Consider the following 24252-nt stretch of genomic DNA (forward strand, 5'->3'; position numbering starts at 1 on the left):
GAATGAATGAATGAATGAATCAATCTTAAAAAAAAAAAAAAAAAATACAAATTATGTTTTAAATACTCACAGCTGCTTGGGAGTCTTGCTCTTGGTTAATTCCTGGACCAGAAAAGTACCAAATGCAAATGATGGCCGTCCATGTTGTAAATAATATGCAAAATTCAGACGTTCCATGATAGCATATTTATTAACCAGATCAGGGCTAGAAAAATGTGGGAGATGACTCACTGCATCTGGGGGGAAAGTGAAGCAGTATTAATCCTCTGCACCTCATCATGATTAATTTCAAATCTGTACGTGGAAAACTTAACTTTGCAATGGTGAAAGAAAACAAGTTGCAGAGCACCTGGCTGGCTTGGTTGGGTAAGTATCTGACTCTTGATTTTGGCTTTTGATCTCCAGGTCATTGGATCAAGCCCTGTGTTGGGCTCCATGCTCAGCAGGGAGTCTGCTTGAAATTCAATCTCTCTTTCTACCCCTCCCCCTGCTTGCACGTACGTTCTCTAATAAATGAATCTTAAAAAAAGAAAAAAAACCAGTTGCTATAGTCATTTTGTACCACTGTGTATTACTCTGAACCACCAAAACATAATAGTTCATTTTAATGTGTTGATGTAGCCCCTAATTTTATTTTTAAATTTATTTTAGAGAGAGTGCATATGTGTGGGGGGAAGGTCAGAGGGAGAGGGAGAAAATCTTAAGCAGACTCCCCGCTGAGTGGTGAACCCAACACAAGGCTCAATCCCACAACCCTGAGATCATAGCCTGAGCTGAAATCAAGAGTCAGATGCTTACCTGAGCCACCTTAATGCCCCAGCCTCCCATATTGGGTACAAAAACATGTACCCAAGAAGCTCCATAAAAACTTATAAATTATGCTTTTTCCTCATTCAACTTGTTATTTCAGATGCCTTAATTCTGTATCTGATGATCCTTTAAGTCACAATGGCGATAATGCGTTAGCTATAAAATCTCTGCTAAGGGTCTGCAAAAGGAGCTTTTTAATTAACTCATGGAGCTCATTACACAATGAATTCCCTTAACATTTTTATGAGTTCTCTGTACATCAGGGGCAACACCCTGTACCTTTCTCCAATACATAGTGTAAGAACATCCTTTTCTCCACATTAATGCCCTCCTTCAATTTCCTTTTGTTGGTTATACTTTCTGTGTTGTATTTGGAGCACCTTATTATCTATCTATATGATGACCACTTTGCTTAGGCCAGCAGGGTAGTTCAGCTTAAAGTTCCTCTGTGCTCGTGAAAAAGGCAGAAAGCATTTTTTCCTCTCTTTAGAGAAATCTGAAGTCAGGAGATATTTGGATGTGATAAGTTAGTATAAGTCCTTATCTTTTTTTTTTTTTTAAAGATTATTTATTTATTTGGGAGGGGGAGGCGTTGGGGGCAGAGAGAGAAGCAGGCTCCGCGTAGGGAGCCCGACGTGGGAGTTGATCCTGGGTCTCCAGGATCACACCCCGGTCTGCAGGTAGTGCTAAACCACTGCACCACCAGGGCTGCCCGAACCCGAATCTTTAATTGCCTCTTAATCACTCACTACTTGTAAAAAAAAAAAAAAAAAGAAAAGAAAAAGAAAAAAGAAATAACATTTTGAACTGTTAAGGAACAAGTTCTGGAAAATAGTACATTCGCTCTTATTTTCAAAGTTCAAATTATGTTTTAAATACTAAAAGATTTTTAAAAGATTTTATTTATTCATTTTATTTGAGAGAGAATGAGAGAGAGGAGGAGTAGGAAGGAGGGGGGAGAAGCAGGCTTCCTGCAGGGGACTCAATCTCAGCACCCTGGGACCATGACCTGAGCTAAAGGCAGATGCTTAACCCACTGAGCCACCCAGGTGCCCCTCAAAGCTTATTTCTGAAAAAAAGTTTTATCTTGTGACATTCCAAGGACTTTTTTTTTAAGATTTTCATTTATTCATGAGAGACACACAGAGAGAGGTAGAGACACAGGCAGAGGGAAGAAGCAGGCTCCATGCAGGGAGCCCGATGCGGGTCTCAATCCCGAGTCTCCATGATCATGCCCTGGGCTGAAAGCAGACACTCAACTGCTGAGCCACCCAGGCATCCCTCTAAGGACTTTTTATATTGTGACTTGGCTCTTTAAAAAAAAAAAAAGATAAAAAGACTTGAAGAGTTGAGAGGCGTCTGTCAACTTACAAAGCTATTACTTAAAAGTACACCCTCTCTGAGATTAAAAAACTGTTGCATGCTTTATTCTTTGTGATATCACAGTGACCATGGTAACTTATAATTATATACAAAACTGTTCATTCATTCATTAAATATTTGCTGAGTACATGTAAAGGATATAGCACTGCTTCGTGCCAAATGAGCTAACTTGAGTTTTTAATTCAAATAAGACCCTGATTTCTTAGCAGTTGGGAGCTAATTAGCATGGAGGGCATGTACAAGAAATAATTCTACCCAAAGGGAAATTTTTCTCTGACTTGTCACAGAAGCCAAATCACCTCGCAGTTATCCTACATCTCTTTTTCATGGTAAGACCACACGAAAAAAGAAATAAATATTCCAATTAAATACAAATCTCTAATTTTATAAATCCACATTATGTTTTCATAACTGTTTCATTTACTTTGTGCTTTATTTCCTCAAATATGTTTTAAACTTCTAAAAACCAGGCAGGGAATAGGTCTTCAACTTCCTCTCTGCTGCTCTAATATTGTAGTATGGAGCTCCTTTTCCACAAGAGGGTCAGGACTCTGGCTAAGTGTTGGAGTTGGAAGCACTAGAACACGAAGGATGGGGATGAGGTCTACACTCTAGGAGAACTTTACAGAGATTAATTAGAAAGAGTATTTTCACTTGAAAATACAATACACACTACTTTATTTAGCCCTCAACAAGTATTTATTGAACATCTACTATAGGCCTGGCACTGCACTGAACCTTGGGCACTGGGTAAATTAAATATATTGAAATTTGAACTTATAAAAACTGACATATTAGAAAATACATTTTACGCATCTCAGTAAATAGTTACAGGGTATACATTATGTGCAAAGTGCTCATTTAAAGCCTACTTTAGAGTGATTTCAGCAGAGGCACCACAGGTGCCACGATATTAAAGGATAACTCAAAATTTAAAAGGGACACCTGAGTAGCTCAGTGGTTGAGCATCTGCCTTTGGCTTAGGGCATGATCCCAGAAGTCCAGGATCAAGTCCCACATCAGGCTCCCTGCGGGGAACCTGCTTCTCCCTCTGCCTAGATCTCTCCCTTTTTCTCTGTGTCTCTCATGAATAAATTAATGAAATATTAAAAAAAAATAAATTTAAAAGTAAAAAAAGAAATAGAGTTTAAGAATCGGCATAAAAGACAATCAGACAAATGCTTATAGCCTAAAGAGGACAGTAGTGTGTATGCATCTGGTGATTACTATGCACCAAAAACTTCAAGAGCTTTTAATTTTTAAACATTTTTAAAAGATTTATTTACTTGAAAAAGAGATTGTGTGAGTGAGTGAGCATAAGCAGGAGGAGGGTCAGAAGGAGAGGGAGAAGCAGGCTCCTTGCTCAGCAGAGAATCAAGTGGGGCTTGATCCCAGGACCCTGAGATCATGACCTGAGCCAAAAGCAGATGCTTAACCAATTGAGCCAGCCAGGCACCCCCGACACAAGCTTTTTAAATGTGTTATATCCTTTCATTTTCATATAATATGTGAGGTGGGCACTATTATTAACCTTATTTCATAGGGAATTGAAGAGTAGTTAAACCACTTACCCAAGGTCAGACAGCTATCACATAGTCGAGCCAGGATTTGTCTAATGCCTACACCTATGCTCTTTACTTTTATAATATTGCAAACAAACAGGAATTTGGGGAAAGGGAGAGATTTAAGCAGGTAGGTACATCTCACATTTCCCAGCAAGAACAGAACAGCGCTACTGACTTACTATAATTTAACTTGCAACATGTTTTCAACTCTAAAATGTTTGTCATTAGAATGCATCTTTATTTTTAAAATAGAAATCAATGAAAACAAATGGATTGTCTTTACATAAATTAAATTCTACTGTTGGGACACCTGGGTGGCTCAGTGGTTGAGCACCTGCCTTTGGCTCAGGTCATGATCCCGGAATCCTGCGATCAAGTTCCGCATCAGGCTCCCTGCAGGGAGCCTGCTTCTCCCTCTGCCTATGTCTCTCATAAATAAATAAATAAAATCTCAAAAAACCAAAAACCTTCTACTGTCAACATTCCTGAAAAACTTCCTTCTAAAGCCCTAGGTACCTGGAATCACTTACCTCCAATAGCCAGTGTGTTGGCAGACTGCCAGCCAAACAATCTGCTAGAGTCAAAGGGCAATAGTGACTAAAAAAGCAGAAAAGTCAGAGTTAAACGCTAAATGATTCTAAAATAAGTAAAAATATATGAAAAGACTTCGCAAGTAGTCTACTTCCCTTCTCCAACCTTATCTTTCTGCACATAAATTCTCTGAACACAGCTTAAAAAAAAAAAAAAAAGAATGCATGAGATACTTTCCTTCGTTAGTAAAAATGGAAGCAGCTACATTCCTTTTAAAGACTCTTCTCACTTCAAACTATGTCTGCAAAGTGTACCCTTTTTTGGTTGAATCAGCATCAATTATAATGTAAAATGGACTTTTGATATGCTTTGGAATCCAAACCCAAGAGGACTAAGAGTCTAGACAAAGTTACCATGTAAACAGGACAAGGTGAGTGAAGGCCCAATCTATAAAGGAAAGAGGGAGACAAGTAGATCAAAGTTAGAGGAATGTGATGAACAAATCACCACCAACAACAAAGAAAAAAGAGTGGAATAAGGTTAAGCCAGTCAGAAAAGGTTTGAAAGCAGGGAGCCATGGCTGTTTGAAATTTGTCTAGGCCAGAGATGTAGCAAACACTATAAACAGATGGTAGGAAAAATAAAGAAGAAAATAAAAAACCCTTTAAAGTAAAGATTTGGGTGGCTAAACAAAGAGCAGCTTTGATTTAAAATTATGGGAGAATTTGTGGTCTATTAAGGAAGGACCACTCTTTGTAAAATAACAAGACCAAAAAACTGCATCAGTCAACTTGAAAAACAGAACAAAGAACAACCTGAAACCACTTATGTTTTAGGCTGATTGAATCCACTTTAGGTAGTGAAACTATGTTTTTATAGAATCCACTTATATATAGTTTATACTGGTGCTACCAGTCTGCAAGGACATGAGAAGCTTGTAAATAAATTTAAATGCAGCTTAATACTTCCTGCCTCAAGAGAGTCTTGCTACATTCACACACACACACACACATACACACAGCCTGCTGCATGAACACTGTAATGACACAGATTTATATCACAGTGCAAGATCTTAATCTCAACACATAACAGCAACAAGCAGTTTGTGAACTGGCAGCCATCTGAGGACCACATTTTTGAGTAGGACTACTCTATAAATTAAGGACCGTTCACATTAGAGAGATTTTGTACCTTTATAGATTATAGAGTTCATGCTGAATTAAGGACCCCAAGGGAATATGTGCAGCCAGAGAGAAAAGGCAAAAGCCCTTTGAAATGAGAAGCAAACAAAAGAATGTGTTCATCATGGAGGATCTGAGTAGGTGTCAGGGAATCTGAATTCCTCTGAAATAGAAGCAAAATTATACACATATGTGCAATTTTTTTAGGTAGAGGACTCATAGCTCTCTCACATTCTTAAAGAGTTCTTTATCCTTGGGATGCCTGGGTGGCTCAGCAGTTGGGCACCTCCCTTCAGCCCTGGGGCATGATCCTGGAGACCCAGGATTGAGTCCCACACCGGGCTCCCTGCATGGAGCCTGCTTCTCTCCCTCTGCCTATGTTTCTGCCTCTCTCTCTGTCTCTCATGAATAAATAAATAAAATATATTAAAAAAGAATTCTTTATCCTGAAAAAGGTTAAGAAGCACTGACTTAAATAAACAGATAGCCCTATTCACTGAGAAGGGAGAGAGAGAAGTCATTAGTAGTAGAACAAAGTGGTTTTTAATGCAGGCAGCCAACCAGCATGCTGGCCAACTGTCTGCTCTCAGATCCATTCCCACCTTTCTCCTGTTCTACAGAGAACATTTACCTAAGCCCATTTACCCTTTGACTACCAGATAGGTTTAGCCAAGAGAGACAACATGGGAGATTAAAGGTGCGGAGAGAGCAGAAACCAGGGTATTTTCCTCTCCTTCATTTTCAAGGTATCTCCTCCATGGTTCCAGCTCTACCCTCTAGGTTCCACGCTCCCATTAGGCAGCCTGGTTGTGAGTTTAGCTCCCAGAGAGAGATGGGTCCAGCTTCTGATAACACTAGTTTTTGCACCATTTTTGCAGCTGGAGAGATGTTGATGCTTCCTCCTTTGTCAGTTTTTGAGTTGTCTCACCATCACATGTTTGGATTCCCCATTCTGCTATGACTATGGAAGTAATTATGTATGTTAAATGTCTTCCATTTGAAAGACCCAGAGTAGATTTCAGTCTTCCTGGCTGTACCCTAAGTGAGACTCCTATATACTGTACCTGAATAAGGTGGTAAAGCGTAGTATCAGGCGGCAGAACATTAGAGGTAGTGTACTGTGGGAAGAGAGCAGTTTTTAGCTTGGGATAAGGAGTTAATGCCATCTTCAGTAACTGGGGATCTACTTTCTTCAAACAGGTCTCATTTTCATCATCCTGAACAACCTAGATAAAAAGATCACATGGTACACAATAAGGTTTTTCTCTTCTCCAAATGTCTTTTTTTTTTTCACAAGAGTGAAATAAGATTAGCTTAAAAAACTATATGGTGGTGAAAAAAACCACTCATGAAAGAGTTAGAAGCTAATAGTTTTAGTTATGGTTCTAAGAAAAACTAGCTGGTGACCTTAGGCTAGATATTTAACAGCAGGCCTCAGTTTTCTCATCTACAAAATTGGGAAGTTCAACTAGATCAGTGGTTTTTAAACTACATATGAAAATATTTAAATAGTAAATAGTAAATATTTTTAAAGGGAAAAAAATTACTAGACTAGATGATACCTACCTTCTGAGAGGACCTTCTCTCTCAGCTCTCAAGTTACTCTATGACTAATTTCTGACAGGTGATTAAAAACAGAGGAACAGATAACCATATGAATTAAAATATATTGTGATAATTTGGAGGAGGTGGTATTATATTAAACTAGCATCAATAAGAAGCTTTTAAAGATTACATGGTAAGCAGCATTCTTAAGTTCCTTCTAATGAGGCATACTGTGTACTTTCAAAAAAACCAAGATGGGAAATTTCCACTGGGTTGCTTAAAGAGTATGGATAGCTAGAAATTATTATTTCCTTTGGTCTCTCTAAGAGTACAAACAGTAGAGAATGATTCCCAAGCAATACATCTAGAGTGCAGTTATTTCCAGGAGCAATCAGATCCTGATTCTACCCTGAAAACAAACCTCAAGTTTAGAAAACAAAGGTAAAAAAAATCTCTAGACCACATATCAATTCCAGTCCAACTTAAGAGGATGCAATATAAAATTTAAAACCTCATCCTTGTTTTATGTTCTTTAATAAAATGAAATACTTATATAATATAAGTGGTTGTATTTGAATATCAAAGGAGACTAGAAGACACATAGATATTTCTGCTAAATTTAAAATCAGTCCTATTTTGCCATACTAAAAGTGCTGTCCATACCTGGCTGACACCGCCAGGGGCATACATTGTGGTAGCAAGGGCCAGGAGAGTATGTCCTTCCAATAGCATACTGCTTACACTGGCCTGGTTGCTGGGAATCAGTATCTGAGCGTTTGCAAGGCTAGCCTGGAAGATAAGTTTGGGATCTGAAAAACAAAAGAGTACGTTTTTCTCAAGAGAAAGAATTACTTAATTCTGAGGAAGAAAATTTTTAACTCTATCCACAGTAAGAAGGACTTTCTAAGTTGAAAAGCAATAGGAAAACATCATAAAGGGGAAAACATGAAAGATTTGTCCACATAAAATAAAAACTATCCCAACAATTGATATAAACAAGTGTTGAAACTGAGACAAACAGAAGAAAATTCAAAGGCAGTAATGAACTAGGGAGGAAATTTTAACAACAAATTAACAGCAAATGGCAATCTAAGGATTAATGTCTTCAGCAAAGGGCTCATACAAATCAATGCCCAAAATACGGACTCCAACAGAGAAGCAGACAAAGTAAATAACCATTTACAAAGGAGGAAATATAAATGTTAGACATATAAAAATATATAATTCATTAGCAATAAATAAATGTAATGTAAAATATTAATTACATGTGGTATATTCCTTATAAGCAATGATTTTTTTTTTTAAATAATCAGCCTCGGGCAGCCCAGGTGGCTCAGCAGTTTAGTGCCTCCTTCAGCCTGGGGCCTGATTCTGGTGACCCGGGATTGAGTCCCATGTCGGGTTCCCTGCATGGGGCCTGCTTCTCCCTCTGCCTGTGTCTCTGCCTCTCTCTGTGTCTCTCATATATAAATAAATAAATAAAAATATTTTAAAAAATAATAATAATCTGCCTCAAGCACAGAGCTGGTCAGGGCATGTAGAAGCTGGGACTTGTGGATAAAATGCTACAAATCCCCCTGAAAAAGCAATCTGGCCTTATAGCAAGAACCTTCAAAATGTATATAGCCTTTGATCTAGTAATTTCATATCCAGGAATCTATTTGCACTAAAGAAATAATCTAAAACACAGACAAAAATTCTATGTTCAAATATACACAAGACTATTATTTATGATAGAAAAAAACTGAAAACAGCCTCAGTGCCAAAAATTGAGAGAACAGTATGTTAATTAAGAGTACATCCATATGATGAAATATTAGGTAGATATAAAATAGTCACTGTCTCTAAGCATATAGGAAAATTCTTATAATTACTATGTGAAAAAAGCAATATATAAATACACAGATGTTTCTAGCTGTATCCCTAGTACTTATATTGTCACAACGTGAGAGCTTAATAAATATTTGTTGGATGAATGAAATATAATGTAGACCGGGCTAAAAAACATATAGAGAGAATACCTGGAATAAAATACATTAAAATACATCAAGAGTTGCTTGTGGATGATTATCTACCTATGTTATCTACCTGTAGAGTTTTATCTTCCTGGTAAGTCTGTGGCTTCCAATTTTTCTTCATAATGAACATATATTATTTTATAATCAGCATCAAAAAACATAACAAAAAAAAAACCCAATCCACATTACGAAAAAATTCTTTATTTGGGAAAGAAAACAGGAGTTACATAAAACTGAAAGATCGGTTGTTGGTATTTCTTGCCTGTGCAGTGGCTCTGCCTGTCCCTTTTCCGGAGTGAATCTCTGGAATAATACCAGCTACGCTGAGGGGGTGAGGGGGTGGCAGCGGGTGTCACAGGGATTTTCTGATTATAACCAGACCAAAACTCTCCTTCAGTAGCTCCACTACAGAAGATGCAACAATCCTACACATACTATGTATTTTTTTTTCACTCTATCTGGAGTTACTTTCTAAAGGATTCAGGGCGGACACCTGAAAACAGACCAATTCTTCATAGAAAAAGGATGTCAATCTACCAGAGAGCAGGAATTCAGCCTGTGATTAACTGGTAAAGATGAGAGCTATTTAAAGACAACAGAGCATGAGCATGCAGGAGAAGGCAACAGAAGCACACATGCTATGCTGTCTGGCTTTTTGCTGGCTGGTAGGAGGGGGACATTTTTGGTGTTCTTAAATAAAACTTGAGCCTAGGTGACAGTCAGATATCTGTCTACAGCCAAATGATTTATTTAGAACTCACAAATTAAATGCCATTCAAGAGACTGATTATTTAGCAAAGACTTTTTTTTTTTAAAGACTTATTTATTTCAAGGCAGCCCGGGTGGCTCAGCGGTTTAGCGCCACCTTCCACCCAGGGCCTGATCCTGGAGACCCAGGATCGAGTCCCATGTCTGGCTCCCTGCATGGAGACTGCTTCTCCCTTTGCCTGTGTCTCTGCCTCTCTCTCTCTCTCTCTGTCTCTCATGAATAAATGAATAAAATCTTAAAAAAAAAAAAAAAAGACTTATTTCAGAGAAAGAGAGCATGAGTGGGAGGGCCAGAGGGAGAACAAGAGAATATTTCAAGATGACTCCACACTGAGCACAGAGCCTGATGCAGGGCTTGTTCTCATGACCCTGAGATCACAAACTAAGCAGAAACCAAGAGTTGGATGCTTAACTCACTGTGCTACCCAGGTGCCCCTAACCAAAGAGATTTTTGTATTTAATACAGTATACCCATACCTGTTAAATTACTGGAAACCTGTCGACACTGAACCAAAAATTCAAACCAAGGGTGAGTTTCATGTAATTCTTTTTTTTCCAAAAAGGGACAATTTGAAGGACTAAGTCTGTATATAAAACAAAAGAACAAACTCTGGTTAACATACAGGATAAGACAGTTACAACCATGTTTGCTCAAATGATAACTAGCATTAAAAAAGGAACTTTGGAATTAAAAGTAAATATAACATTATATACTGCCATTCTTGTGTTGTGGTTTACATATTCATTATGATCTGGAAATAGAGAAAAATTTAAAGACATAATTTTATCTATAATGTGTTTACTTCCATGATGAAATCTTACCAACTCTATTAGATTAACAGATATCCTGTCCTGTAAGATACTTTTTACTTTATTGTATTTTTTAAACAACAAAAACTCTTCAGCATTTTCAAACTCCAGAGGTTTTTGAAAACTTTTACATACTATAGAGAAGCTGGGACTGAATAATTAAATCTCAGAATAGGTCCTCTGAACTTGTAACTTTTAAATCTTCTCTTGCCAGTAGCTTTGAGGGAAAAAGATTTCCCCAGGCTTATTGTCTAAATAAGCCTCAGTGATATGAACCAGAAAAACATCATTTGTTTGAATTCCTAGTCTTTAATACACAATATAAAAATGTTCTCATTAGCACCTAAGTGTGTGGACTCTAGAATCAAACCTAAGTAGAATTAAGTCTGGCTGTGCCGGGATCCCTGGGTGGCGCAGCGGTTTAGCGCCTGCCTTTGGCCCAGGGCGCGATCCTGGAGACCCAGGATCGAATCCCACGTCCGGGTCCTGGTGCATGGAGCCTGCTTCTCCCTCTGCCTGTCTCTCTCTCTCTCTCTCTCTCTCTCTCTCTCTGTGACTATCATAAATAAATAAAAAAATTAAAAAAAAAAAAAAAAAGTCTGGCTGTGCCATTTGCTAGAACTGTGTGCTTTAAATAAGGCATTTAGAAATCAATCAATCAATCAATCAATCAAAAGATACCTAGTTGTCTCACCTGTGGAATGGAGGTGGCAGTAACCACCTCCTAGAACTTCTGTGAATATTAGATGAAATAATACATGTAAAGCACTTAGCCTAGTGCCAAGAACATTGTAAGTACTCATATTTAGAGACTATAATAATTTTTATTACTGACCCAATAGTAATTCACAATGGCCACATATGATTCTGCAGGTTAATATTGGGCAGGTACATTGCTGATGTATATTTGCCTATCTAAATATAAATTTTAGGGCATACCTAACATAACTTGAAGTGGTTATGAATTCAAAGTTGTTCAGCATTCATTTGTTTGGGAAGGAAGGTAATAAAGAACTCCAAGCTAACTTTTAAAATATTCCTCTTTTAAACTTTTAAAGCATTCTTTCATTTTATTCTCTCTAGTAATTTAAAAGATTAACAGAGACATTATAAGATTAACATCACCAAAAAACACATGATAAGCATTTAGTTGAATGCAGCATTGAACTAAGTAAGGTACCAAGTGCTGGATTTGGTTTGGGGCAGGGGACTCCTACAAAAAGATTAGTATTCCTCAAGTAAATATTTAATATTTTCCTAAAAGTCATGTTCAGAAGTAGTATGGAAAGAGAAAACATGAAGACCTGCTCAAGGACAAATCAGTTTTCAGTACTCACTTGTAAAAGTCAAGATAGACATAGAGAGGATACTGCAGACCGTGTTCCAAACAATAGAGAATGAAGTGAGAATGGAAATCCCAACCTTCTTTGGATCTGTAGTTTTGAATGGGGAGAGCATCTTGCATCACACCCCCAATGCGATTCAGTCTTAGCAGGAAGAGTTCAAAGTCCTCTAGCTCAGATTGAAGAAAAATCCCATTCCTGTTGGGCAGGTTTTAGAGATGGCAAGTTACAAAGTTGCTAGAGTCAGAGCTGACCAAACTACTTCCATTGTTGAAGTTTCAACTACTTAAAAATAAAGATTTATAAATTAAGACTGTCAAGTCTCACTCTATAACTATGTTCTGATGCATGTATATCTTGCTAGTTTCTGATGAAGGTTTGTGCACCATTTTAGTATTTAAGGTAATAACAGTCTAGAGTGATCTTAAATATTTCAAAAACCAAATCTATCTCCATTTTTTTGGTGTGTGGTTTTGACTGGAACTGTACAATCCACTGTGGCAATAGTAGTTAGGTCTTGAAGCTAGAGGTTTTAACCTCTGAGAATTTCCAAAATACTGTAACAAAATCTTTTAAAAAAACTAAAGCAGGGGCACCTGGGTGGCTCAGCGGTTGGGTGTCTGCCTTCTGCTCGGGATGTGATCCTTGAGTCCCGGGATCGAGTCCCACATCGGGCTTCCCGCATGGAGCCTGCTTCTCCCTCTTCCTGTGTCTCTGACTCTCTCTCTCTCTCTATGTCTATCATAAATAAATAAATCTTAAAAAAAAAAAAAACTAAAGCAGAATTTAACTAAATCAACTACTCAACAAGAATAGAAATTTGCATTTAAATATTACTTTTTTTTACAAATTTATTGTTAATTATATATACCACACAAAGGAAAATAGAACATATATAATGTGGCATTTATAGAAATACTATGTTACCATCAGCCAGATAATAGAGTATTATATTAGAAGCCCTTGGTATATTCCTCTCCCACTGCATGTCCTTTGCTACCCCCTAGAGGTAACCACTATTCTGACTTTGTAATAACCATTCCCTACTTTTACTTAGTTTTACCAGTCATATATATAACCCCAAATAATCTGGTTTGGTTTTGCCTATTTTAAACTTTATATATAAATGGTACATTCTGGATATACTGTTCTTAGTCTTACTTCTATTCAACATTGTATGATTTAACCATGTCAACACCCATACAATTTGTTCTTTTTGTTGTTATATAATACTCCATTGTATGATTATGCTGCATGATTATGCTCTACTTTTGATGGTCATTGCAAGTGCTCCTAGATTTTTGGCAAACTAAATTTACATTTCCATGACTACAAGTGAAGAAAAGCATCTTTTCATATGCTTATTGGCCATTTGTGCCTCCTCTCTTGTGAAATGCCTGTGTGCCCTGATACCTTTCCCTTCCAGATCCAAGCTCTACTCTTCTCTTGCTCTCTGTCTCTAGATGATCACTTGGACAGAAGACTCCAGTGTTCCCAGGCTTCCATTCTGGTTCACCCAATGGGAGACCCACATCAAATGGTAAGAGTCAGAAAAAAGAGAGGATGGGGATACCTTGACTCTCTTTGTGCTGAGTGACTGCAGGCTGACCGACACTTTCCACTAGGGGACACAACTCTTGCCAGGTAGCTCTCTAGGTCTCAGTAACCCTTCTCTTCCTTTACCCCCTCTAGGCTGTTTAGAAAGCACATCCTATTCCCAGGGTCATGAAGAAATTCTACATCTTCTAAAAGTTTTATAGAGCTTCTGTCTACATTGTCATTTAGGTTTTCAAATCTACTTGAAATTGATTGTATGCATGATAGAAGCCAGAAAGTCCAATTTAATTCCCCCCCCCCATAGCTATCCACTTATCCTAGCCCCTTTTATCGAAGATTGTTCTTTGCACACTGTGCAGTGCCACTCGGTCATATATAATGTGAGCATACACGCGGAAATTTGTTTCTATGCTCATTATTTTGTTCTATTGTCTATTCTTGAACCAATACTCCCACTGTCTTAATTGCTATAGCTGTAGAATAAGCTTTTATATCTGGTAGGGCAAGTTCTTTTTTCAGGGCTAGTCTTGACCCTCTGCATTCATATAAATATTTATAATCAGCGTGTTGAAATCCAGAAGAAAACTGCTGAGATTTCATTATATCTAAAGATCAACTTGGGAAGAACTGATGACAGGCTTGTCTTGCTCCAAATTTAAAGAGAACGTTTGTGATGTTTCACCATCAAGCATAGTGTTAGCTAGAAGATTTTTTTTTTTTTTTAGATACCCCTTTCAAGCTAAGGAAATGTGTCTATTCTTAGTTTGCTAATATGTAGCTTTTATTATAAATAGATGCTGAATTTTATCAAATGCTTTTCTGTATTTATCAGGGTGGTATGATATTTTCCCTTCTAATCTGTTACGGTAGATCTCATTAACTCATTAATGTCATAATTCATGTTAAATCATACATATACTAGCTTTTTAAACAATCAGATATTAAGCTACATATTTGATAAGCATGCAAGTTATAGTAATTTTATATCCGGTAAACCAGAAGAGGATTTAGTACAATGGAAAGACCAGCCAGTGCCAAGTCGGGTAAAAAAACTGAAGTCTGCAAGTAACTGGTATGGGCAAAGCTCCTAAATTCTCCAGATCTCACTCTCCACGTCTTCAAGTTGGGTTGGACAATATAGCTATACTTCCCCAATAAGTATAAACACACAATAAATACACAGGAATAACTTTATGAAACTTAACAAATTAACACATGTTATTGTCTCCTTATATTATTTTAATAGCTTAGAAAGACAGCTTAGGCTGAACCATATGAAATTGTTGATATTCAACCATCTTTGACCCACACAAATGGCAAGTTTGCATGGTTCAATCTAACAGAATTATTTTTAGCAATGAATTAAAATTTTAAAGTCTCCACTCATCACTTCAAGAGCTACTTCCCCTCATTAATTTCTTAATTGAGCAATCCTCTTTAGTTCAAGTCCTCATGCAGCATACAGGTACAGGGACAGCTGGGAGTACAGTGGCAGACATTACATGACACTAAGGTATCCTCATCCCACCTCCTGCCATTTGGTCTTTGTACCCTGACAACTGACCACTTCTATACCAAAGCACATATAATGGCTTGCAGAAAACCTTTTTCTACAATTTGAGAGCCTATTCACTACTACATGATGCTAAATGTGTGGGATTTTAAAATCTCAATAGATAAATACCCTTATAATTTTGAATACTATAAAACAAGATTGCATTGGATTTATGGCATTTCAGAGCAAAAAATACACCATTATTTTTTCTTGACCTTTCTTGTATTTTTCCCCACAGTTACACAACCTGGCCAGCTGATCTAAAATTTCATTCCTCATGTAGTTGTTGCAGCAAGTATTCTGGTCTATAACGTCAACAGTCAGAAGGGGCCATTTGTTCTGCTGCAGTAAAACACAACTGTTCTGGGCCTGAAATTCTTCAATCCACAAGCTAATGCTTGACCAGTCATGATGGGCTGTGAGATAGCTCCAAAGGGCTTCAGGAGAACATGATTTGTATTCTGCATTAAGAATAAAATACATTTAAAAAAAAAAGAATAAAAGGCATTTTAAAATAGCAATGAATTATGGTTATTGACATGAAACTCAACACTAGTTAACTGAATAGATATAATGATCTGCCCAAATATTTATATAACATGAATTATGCAGGCCTGCTACTTCTTTTACTATTTTCCTCCTTAGTGCTCATTTCATAATCAAGAGCTAAATGTTGCTTCTCATTACTACAGTGATTAAATGAAACATGGAAGTTAGCTGTTATTTCACATATCTTTTCAGGTCTATTCTTCCTTTATCCTTAATATAAATAAAAACTTTGGCTATAATAGTAAACATGAATTTAACGTTCCATGAATTATCACTGTTTGTTCCCCAGAGCCCTGATGTGATATAGATCCTTGGTATGCAAAAGAAAAAACTCGCAGACTATTTGGAAAAACAAAGACGTAACTTTGAGGCCAGGAAGAGAATTCTTAGCTTTGAAAACTCAATTCACCGAAATATATGGCTTTTCTCTTCCACTATCACATTATAAATACCTCACAAAAATCTTGAGATATGAAAGAGGTCTTAATGCAGACTCGCATTTTAAAGCAACTGTTGTTTTTCCTCCAAAAGGAATTCTAAAATGAAGACTCATGAAAATATCAAATATCAATGCCTAATTTAATCCTCATTCAACATGTTAGAGTTTAGGTTCTTTACACTTGCCTTCTGGACTTATCCTGGGGAGAAGGATGGATTCTTGTGTTAGTTGATTCCACCACTGAGCCCAATTTAACACAATTCTATGGTCCTGTTTGTTAAATTTATCTTTAGGATCATATTTCAGGAGTGAGTCCAAAACAGATTTGTGTTTGAAAAAATCCTGTTCCTTTATCCAATACCTAAAACAGTGATATAAATGTTTTTACTTTTGGAGGGAAAAAGCATCATTCCTTTTTATCTGTTCATGAACTTCTACTCTTTCAGTGAACACAATTCAGTACTTTCATTTTTGTATTTATTGTCTTAAAAATATATATGTGATTATACATATATGGAAATGATAAGAAATTCCTGAGTCCTTTCTGGATGGTACAAGTTTTATCTTCATAGAGAACATAAGCTCAGTTCCACATAAAAAGCCTGTTCTCACTAACACTTATAAACTAAACATTGTCCACAGTATTTTTTCCAAATTATCAAAAGTGGGCTAATGAGATTACCTGGTAAAGGACTGGATCTGCATATTTTCTTGAAAATGTCCTGAATAAAACTTCTCAACTTGATGCACGAAGTCTATAGTTCTTTTTTCATTTTCAGAAAAATAATTTTTTTCTTTTAAAATTTCCACCTGAATAAAGAATAATTAACCAGTGACCCCACAAAAATGAAGCAAAGTTGCAAAACAAATGTCATGAGATTTAAAGCCATTTAAGAATTGTATTTTGGGGCAGCCCGGGTGGCTCAGTGGTTTAGCACTGCCTTCAGCCCAGGGCGTGATCCTGGAGACCCGGGATCGAGTCCCACCTTGGACTCCCTGCATGGAGCCTGCTTCTCCCTCTGCCTGTGTCTCTGCCTCTCTCTCTCTCTCTCTCTCTCTCTCTCTCTCTCTGTCTCTCATGAATAATAAATAAAATCTTTTAAAAAATTGTGTTTTGAATTTTTGAGGTATATAAAAATTAACACAAATTTTCTTTTATCACAAATGCTAAACAATCCTTAAAAAAATACAAAGGAGTTCTCATACTTTTACTTACTAGATAGTAGCTGAATATTAAAATAACTCATTTGTAGTTTCACCAACGTTTACTAGAAGATATAAATTATATAGCCTCACCTTTACCTACCAAAAAGTCCCGTATATTTTTATCAGTTGTATAGAAACATATCTTGAGCAACTGGTCTTTTACATCAAAGCCCTATAGTAAACAGAGAAAATTTTCAAAACCTTTATATTTTGGAATAGGGAGGTTTTAAACATAAATATATGTTGTATAAAGAAGTACTCTATTATAGACATGTATCCTATTAAAATTCTACAGTTTTTCGGCTCTTGTGAACATTCATTCTATTTATTATATATATCTCCTATCCTTAAAGCCCTTAGCCATTTTGCCAGACAAAGGCAGCACACAGAACAATTTAAGATAATGCTGGGCTACCATATGAGCAAAACTCCAGGTATCTTCTATAATGATTTACTTGAAACCAGAAGTCCATGCAAATCACAACCCTTACGTAGTTTTACTCCTCTACATCTCCAGAAAGTTAGCATGGGCAAGATGCCAACCATACAGATTAGGGCCAGGTCTCAGCTTAGTCCAGGAGGCCTATCTCTAGGACTTTTCCCTTCTCAAATGAAATAAAACCACAAAGCACAAAGCAAAGGTAGAAGCCACTAAAAAGTTCAAATGGAGATATAAAGGTTCACACAAAGAACCCAGAATGTCCCCTTAAAAATGAGGTCCTGTGCATGCTTTGAAATGTGTGAAGCCTTCTAAGAAAAGCACTGTTTCCTAACCAAAGTGCCAAGTGTAACAGAGGGCAAATGATGGCAACTCCCCCGCCAAAAAAAACCTCCTCAAAAAAAGTTATCAGTACTAAAGAACATTTCTATTATTATTTCCCAGTACAAGCTATGTAAATTTCTTAGTTTGTGACACAACTAGGAACAAATCAATTTCTCTATCAACCAGAAATTGTATTAGAGATTTTTTCTTACATTAAATACTTTAAGATCAGACAGATTATGCAACTCACCATATTCTTCAAAAGTTCAGATGCTTCCTTTATATTGTTCTTTTTCAAACAGTCAAAGACCAAATTTAGGCCTATTCTAATCAGCTCCTCAAGTCTTTGAGCAGAATGATTGTTAATCCTGAAGAAAGTCTGTGCCTCTGGTATTTTGTTATTTAAAATAGCATTGGCAATAACTTCCTAAAAAAAAAAAAAAGGAAAATATCTGCTGTTTAAATTACTTTTTATTTCCTTATTATGATGATCTACATGGGACTTAAATATTTATTGAGCACCTAATGGACTTTTACTGAAAATCTGCTGTGAGATTTAGGGCTTTGCATAGGGGAAGTGAAGTGGACCAAAACACAGACCCTGTTTTTAGATTAGTGGAAAATACACAAAGTACTGAGTATAGTCCTATATGATAGAGGCAATGCTACAGGTATCCCAGGGTGCTAGAAAGGAGGACCCAGAAGAAACATTTAAATAAAAGGGGTAACAAAACAGAAAAGACTTCCTAGTAGAGAAGACTAATGAGGTAAAGTTTACAAGGCAAGTGTTATATATATGTTATACATTGAGGAAAAAGGACAAGTATTCCAAAAAGAGGGACTGTGGGAGCGCCTGGGTGGTTCAGTTAGTTGGGCATCTTTTTTTGGCTCAGGTTATAATCTCAGAGTCCTAGATTCCCTGGCTCACTGGGGAAATCTGCTTCTCTTCCTCTGCCCCTTCCCCCAATTTGTGCTCACACGAGTGTGTGCACATGCTCTCTATTAAAAAAAAAAAAAAAGATTTATTTATTCATGTGAGAGACAGAGAGAGAGAGCGAGAGCGAGAGGCAGAGACATAAGCAGAGGGAGAAACAGACTCCATGCAGGGAGCCCGACGCAGGACTCAATCCTGGGACTCCAGGATCACGCCCTGAGCTGAAGGCAGGTGCTCAACTGTTGAGCCATCCAGGAGTCCCTCAAATAAATAAAATCTTAAAAAATAAAGGAGAGACTATGTACAAAGGCATAAAGGCAAGAAATAGTATCAGTCTTTAGGAACCTTGGAATTAATTTAACTGGAGAAAAAGCTGGACAGAGTAGCACGTGAGACTTGAAAGAAAAGCAGAGGTTCCACCATGCACGGTGTCATACATGGGAGATGGATTTTATCCTAAAACTTATGTGGATACACTACAGAATCTTAAAAGCCAAAGGAGATATAATCAGATATATACTTTAGGAAGAATATTCAGGCAGCAATGTGGGGAATGGATTGAAAGGGATTCAAGCTCAGTATAGTAAGGCATTAGAAGGTTCCTATAACAATCCTACCTAGGGATCCCTGGGTGGCGCAGCGGTTTGGTGCCTGCCTTTGGCCCAGGGCGCGATCCTGGAGACCCGGGATCGAATCCCACATCGGGCTCCCGGTGCATGGAGCCTGCTTCTCCCTCTGCCTATGTCTCTGCCTCTCTCTCTTTCTCTCTCTGTGACTATCATAAATAAATAAAAATTAAAAAAAAAAAAAAACAATCCTACCTAGAAGAAATAAAGACCTACACCCAAGACTGAAGAGAAAAGGGGCATTCTTAACCTGGGGCTTTAGAGTGTCTGTAAATCCCATTAAGCCATGTGCAAAACTGTATGTATGTATACATGTACACATTCACAAGCATTTTTTGAAGACAGAGTCCACAGCCTCTATCAAAGTAGAGTTAAAAATCAATTATTTTGAGTCAAAAGACTAGAGAACCATGGATGGAACCTTGGAGCAAGTTAAAGGGTAAAAAACAGAAAATGAAACCTGCAAAGGTGACTGGAAAAGAAAAACCAAAAAAGTAGAGGGAAAATCAAGTAATTTTTGGCTTGAGAATAAGAAATACAGAAAATGCAGTCACATCAGGTACTTCCCTATTCCTCCACCTCAAGACCAGCAGTCCTGCAAACCTGCCAGTGTGTCAAACTTATCCCTTTCACCCCGTACTGAGTTTGATCATCTGGGTTAAACATTTTGGTCTTTGTCTTTCCAGAGCCAATGCTCTCTATGTGGGTGGAAGGATTCTTTCAGGCCCTAGTCATAAGGAGGGCAACACAGTTTGGTTGTACTGACTTCTATTATAAAAAGAAAAGCAAGCAGGTAGGCACAGAAAATTTAAAAGGCAAGATATCCTAACTAGAATCTAAGATAGGACTCAAATCGAGTATACTTCTAAGACATAATGGCATAAAATAAAAGTTTCCTAAGATCAAACCATCAGCAGCAATTTGATTTATTCAAAGTTCAGGCAGATACTTAAGTCTAAAGTGCCAGGTTCTAGCTATTGAGGAAGTATTGTTAACAGTGTGCCACTTCACATGGGTCTGGGGTTGGGTGCCTGACACTGGATCCAAGTGGGCAGATCAGGCATGAAGAGGGAACCTGTGTTCTAAATTAAATAAATGAAATTTGTAGACATAAATTTGAAGTTGTGTCCAAAGATCTCCAAATCTGTAAAACGTAAACCCTTGCCAAAGATTCTGAATCACAAGTGTAAGATTCTAAATTCTATTTGTTTTCTCAGATCTTCAGAATCTGGCAAATAAAATGAGTGATAATTATTCATATTTACCTCAATGCTGAGTTTCTCCCATGTATCACTCTCTCTTACTTTGAGGACATTTTCACTTACATCATATTCATCTACTGGGTCTACTATCTTCCAAGGAAATTTTATCATGAAGGTTCGAAGTTCATTAATGTAGCTGGTCAAAATGTTCACTCCTTTCTGTAGATGTTCATCTAATTCTATGGAAAACACCAATTTGCCAATTTAATATATACAAAAATATATGTGTATGTATATATATCCATAGAGAAAGAACTAGACAGAAGAAGCCATAAGCTGTTATGATTATAAAGAATTCTAGAAAATGCCAAAATTTAAACTCAGTGTTTTCAAATTTCAGACAAAAAAATTTGAGCTTTTTCCTATTAACAAGTAGCTCTATATTTTAATACAATCCTTTACACAATGATTAGTCCTTTCTGTCAACTTTCCCAGGATTAGAATCCATGTCACTCATCAATCATACATTGATGTTTCTCAGCTTTAGTAAACAGCACTCTATTGACTCATGCTCTCTCATGCAAGAGGATCTACCACTTGTATCTCCGTCCTGACACAGGAATAGGGCAGTTACACCCCTCTTTGCTGCTATTCTTACCTTCATTGTGAACAAAAAGCTCCTTTATTTGTTTGTTAAGAAAAGACAGTGTAAGGTTAAGCAACTGTTCTGAAAAGTGTTTGCTTTGGGTTTCAGAATCACTTTCTCTAATTGCTGAGCAAAGTAAATCCAATGCTGGTGTCAGTTTTTCCACATCTGAGAAAGAACCAAAGAAATGAACATGAACATCATCAGTATGCTCCTAATAAAACTAACATATCTAAAAATACCATACTTTTTTTTTTTTTTTTTTTTTAGAACAAAACAGGTATATTCCCATTGGACTACCTGATAGAAAGGATAGCATGATATGAATAGATAATACACATAGTACAAATATATTTTATTTGAAGTAATAATGTTTACACAGCTCAATGGGTCACCTGGAAACAAAGTTGCTTGACTGTATTACTGAGCAAAAACAAATCTGAAGCACAAACATCCTTCTTTTTTGACATATATTTGGAGATAAGGAGGAAGTCAATACTTTTAAAAACTAACTTTCCCTTAAGGCCTGGTCATAGAAGTGTAAACAACGTAAATAAGCCCACCATTACCAATTGTCATATCATACCTACATCACCTTTATATTCTGAGATCACAAATATACTTGCCAAAGTACATGGGAAGGGTTTCTGTATCACTGTTACATTTGAGTTCTTGGCAGGCAGGACTGAGGAAGAGGAATTTGGAACAAGTTTTACATCTTATTTAGAACAAATCACTAGTACTCCCTTAAATAACAAATTACAGTAGAAAGATTCTACCTGGAATGTATTATTTTCACTTTGGTTCATTTTTAGTTTCTGTTGGTGATTTACATAGTTGTTTGATTCATCTGCTACAAAATATTAAAGCACAAGATACCTATTATTCCTTCAACATCTGCATTTTTCCGGTTTTATACTCTACTATACCCCTAATACGTCAACAGTTCTTGAATAATAAAAAATAATAATGGGTAAAACTCTTCTAAAAATGCAGATCCCTGTAACTATAATGGTACTAGATGGGAAGGAGACAATGAGGGAAGAGAAAAAATGCAAACACATTCATGTGCAGGGAATGTGGTTCAAGTCTTTGGATTTAAAAATAACTTCCCCACAGAAGCTGGCTATGATGGAATTTCCAGAAAACTTTTTTTGCCCACACAAAAGGACCTAAAAACCCCAATCCAAACTTTTGAATACTACAGATATGAGATGCTATAAATGATAATCAAAGCAGTCAGAGGGAGAGAGATCTATGTGCCTTCCATTCAGCTAGTTTGTAGCATAGCCTCTTCAGCTGTTGGCGGATCAATAAAAACAACTCAAGTACCAGAAGTGCTTTGAAAATTATGGGTAGGAAAATACTGAGCATATTACCTGTCTATATTAGTAATAGGACTTCATGGCTAGGAAAATTTTCTTTTTTTTTTTTTTTTTTTGAAAATTTTCTAAATAGTAAAATGATTCCAGGATAGATCTCTCTGACCATCATTAAATGTGGCAGAATTTTTTAAAAAATTTACAAGTAGATACAGTGAAAACAGGAAATTACAAGGCAGAGAACAAGAAAGAATTGAGATGAAGTTATAGGTTCAACAGTATTCCATAAGTCTAGAAAACCTAATAATTTTGAAAGCCCTAGCAAAAACACTTTAAAAAAAATTTTGGAGGCGGGGCACCTGGGTGGCTCAGTAGGTTAAGCATCTGCTTTCTGCTCAGGTCATGATCTTGGAGTCTTAGGATTGAGCCCCACACGGTCGTGGTCAGGCTCCTTGCTCAGCAGAGAGCCTGCTCCTCCATCTCCCCCTATTCATCCCCCACCATGCTCGCATGCACGAACGCTCTCTCTCTCCCTCAAATAATTTTTTTTAATCTTAAAAAAAGTTTTTTATTTTTTATTTTTAAGTAATCTCTATACCCAACATGGGGCTCAAATTCACAACTCCCAAGATCAGGAGTCACATGCTCTACCAACTGAGCCATCCAGGTACCTCTTAAACTATGTTTTTGTAATAAAAATATCACCCTTGTTGATAAATCACTTATTTACTATATGACCACATATTGAATCTTTTCTTTCCACATACCAAAGAATCCTACACTCAGTCTTTAAGCGTTCTGCACTTCTTTGCCAATCTTGTAGCTCAGTATCTTGTTCCAGTCGATTCAGGGGCAAGGAACTGGAAGCTGCCAGCATATGGCCTTGAATGTAACTGTCTGACATTATTTGATAGTTTTCATTAAACACTGATATTCATTTTCTGCATGCTCTATGGTTTTAATGAACTCCTTGGCAATTTGGACTTCATTTGAAGCAGTTACTGAATCCTGTACACCTTTATGACTAACCATCTGAACATTGTCATCTTCATAATGTGAACCTGAAACTTAAGTACTCCAACCAGTTGGGCTGTAGGTGGTGTGACAGTGAGCTTCAATTCTGTTCTCCAACAATCTTTCCAGAAGTTTTTAGATTGAAACTAGTGGTTTTCAATACATGCAATGATGGTCTGTTACCCATCTATAGTTTTACCATAAACATTACAGAAGCCATTGGAATAAGGATCTTTCACACCAGGGTCCAGGGTCCCTGGTCCAGGGTCCCCACAGCTCATTTCCTTTCCTAGTAGCTAAACAACTAGCTGCACAGGTCTGATTTAACAAAAGAACAGGCTGATGCCAGCCAGTGTGCTCTGAAGACCCCTTTTGTAACAAAACTCCCAACCTGGATGTTTTCATTGTTACATAATCGCATGGACAGTTTCTACTTCCTCCCTAGTTCTTTCAAAAGTCTAGAGCATGAAGGGAGCATGGCCACT

The 24252-nt window shown here is 37.1% G+C and overlaps 1 protein-coding gene across 3 annotated transcripts in view; it reads right to left on the minus strand.

Annotated features, from left to right (window-relative positions):
• Positions 1-24252, minus strand: part of SPG11 (SPG11 vesicle trafficking associated, spatacsin) — a 73027-nt gene that overhangs the window by 29694 nt on the left and 19081 nt on the right. For all 3 annotated transcript variants that reach the window (XR_011997650.1, XR_011997651.1, XM_072740629.1), the window contains exons 9-21: positions 21444-21599; positions 20849-21024; positions 18274-18450; positions 17361-17432; positions 16737-16864; positions 16240-16415; positions 15314-15527; positions 11949-12152; positions 10279-10385; positions 7679-7824; positions 6535-6696; positions 4289-4355; positions 71-236 (exon numbers count right to left, since the gene is read on the minus strand). Coding sequence is in view for 1 of the 3 variants with exons in the window: in XM_072740629.1 (XP_072596730.1) it covers positions 71-236; positions 4289-4355; positions 6535-6696; positions 7679-7824; positions 10279-10385; positions 11949-12152; positions 15314-15527; positions 16240-16415; positions 16737-16864; positions 17361-17432; positions 18274-18450; positions 20849-21024; positions 21444-21599 (1951 nt within the window). In the remaining 2 variants the exon portion in view is untranslated. The remainder of the gene's footprint in view (positions 1-70; positions 237-4288; positions 4356-6534; positions 6697-7678; positions 7825-10278; positions 10386-11948; positions 12153-15313; positions 15528-16239; positions 16416-16736; positions 16865-17360; positions 17433-18273; positions 18451-20848; positions 21025-21443; positions 21600-24252) is intronic.

Source organism: Vulpes vulpes, chromosome 15, assembly GCF_048418805.1.
Source record: "Vulpes vulpes isolate BD-2025 chromosome 15, VulVul3, whole genome shotgun sequence".
Classification (NCBI taxonomy): Eukaryota; Metazoa; Chordata; class Mammalia; order Carnivora; family Canidae; genus Vulpes; species Vulpes vulpes.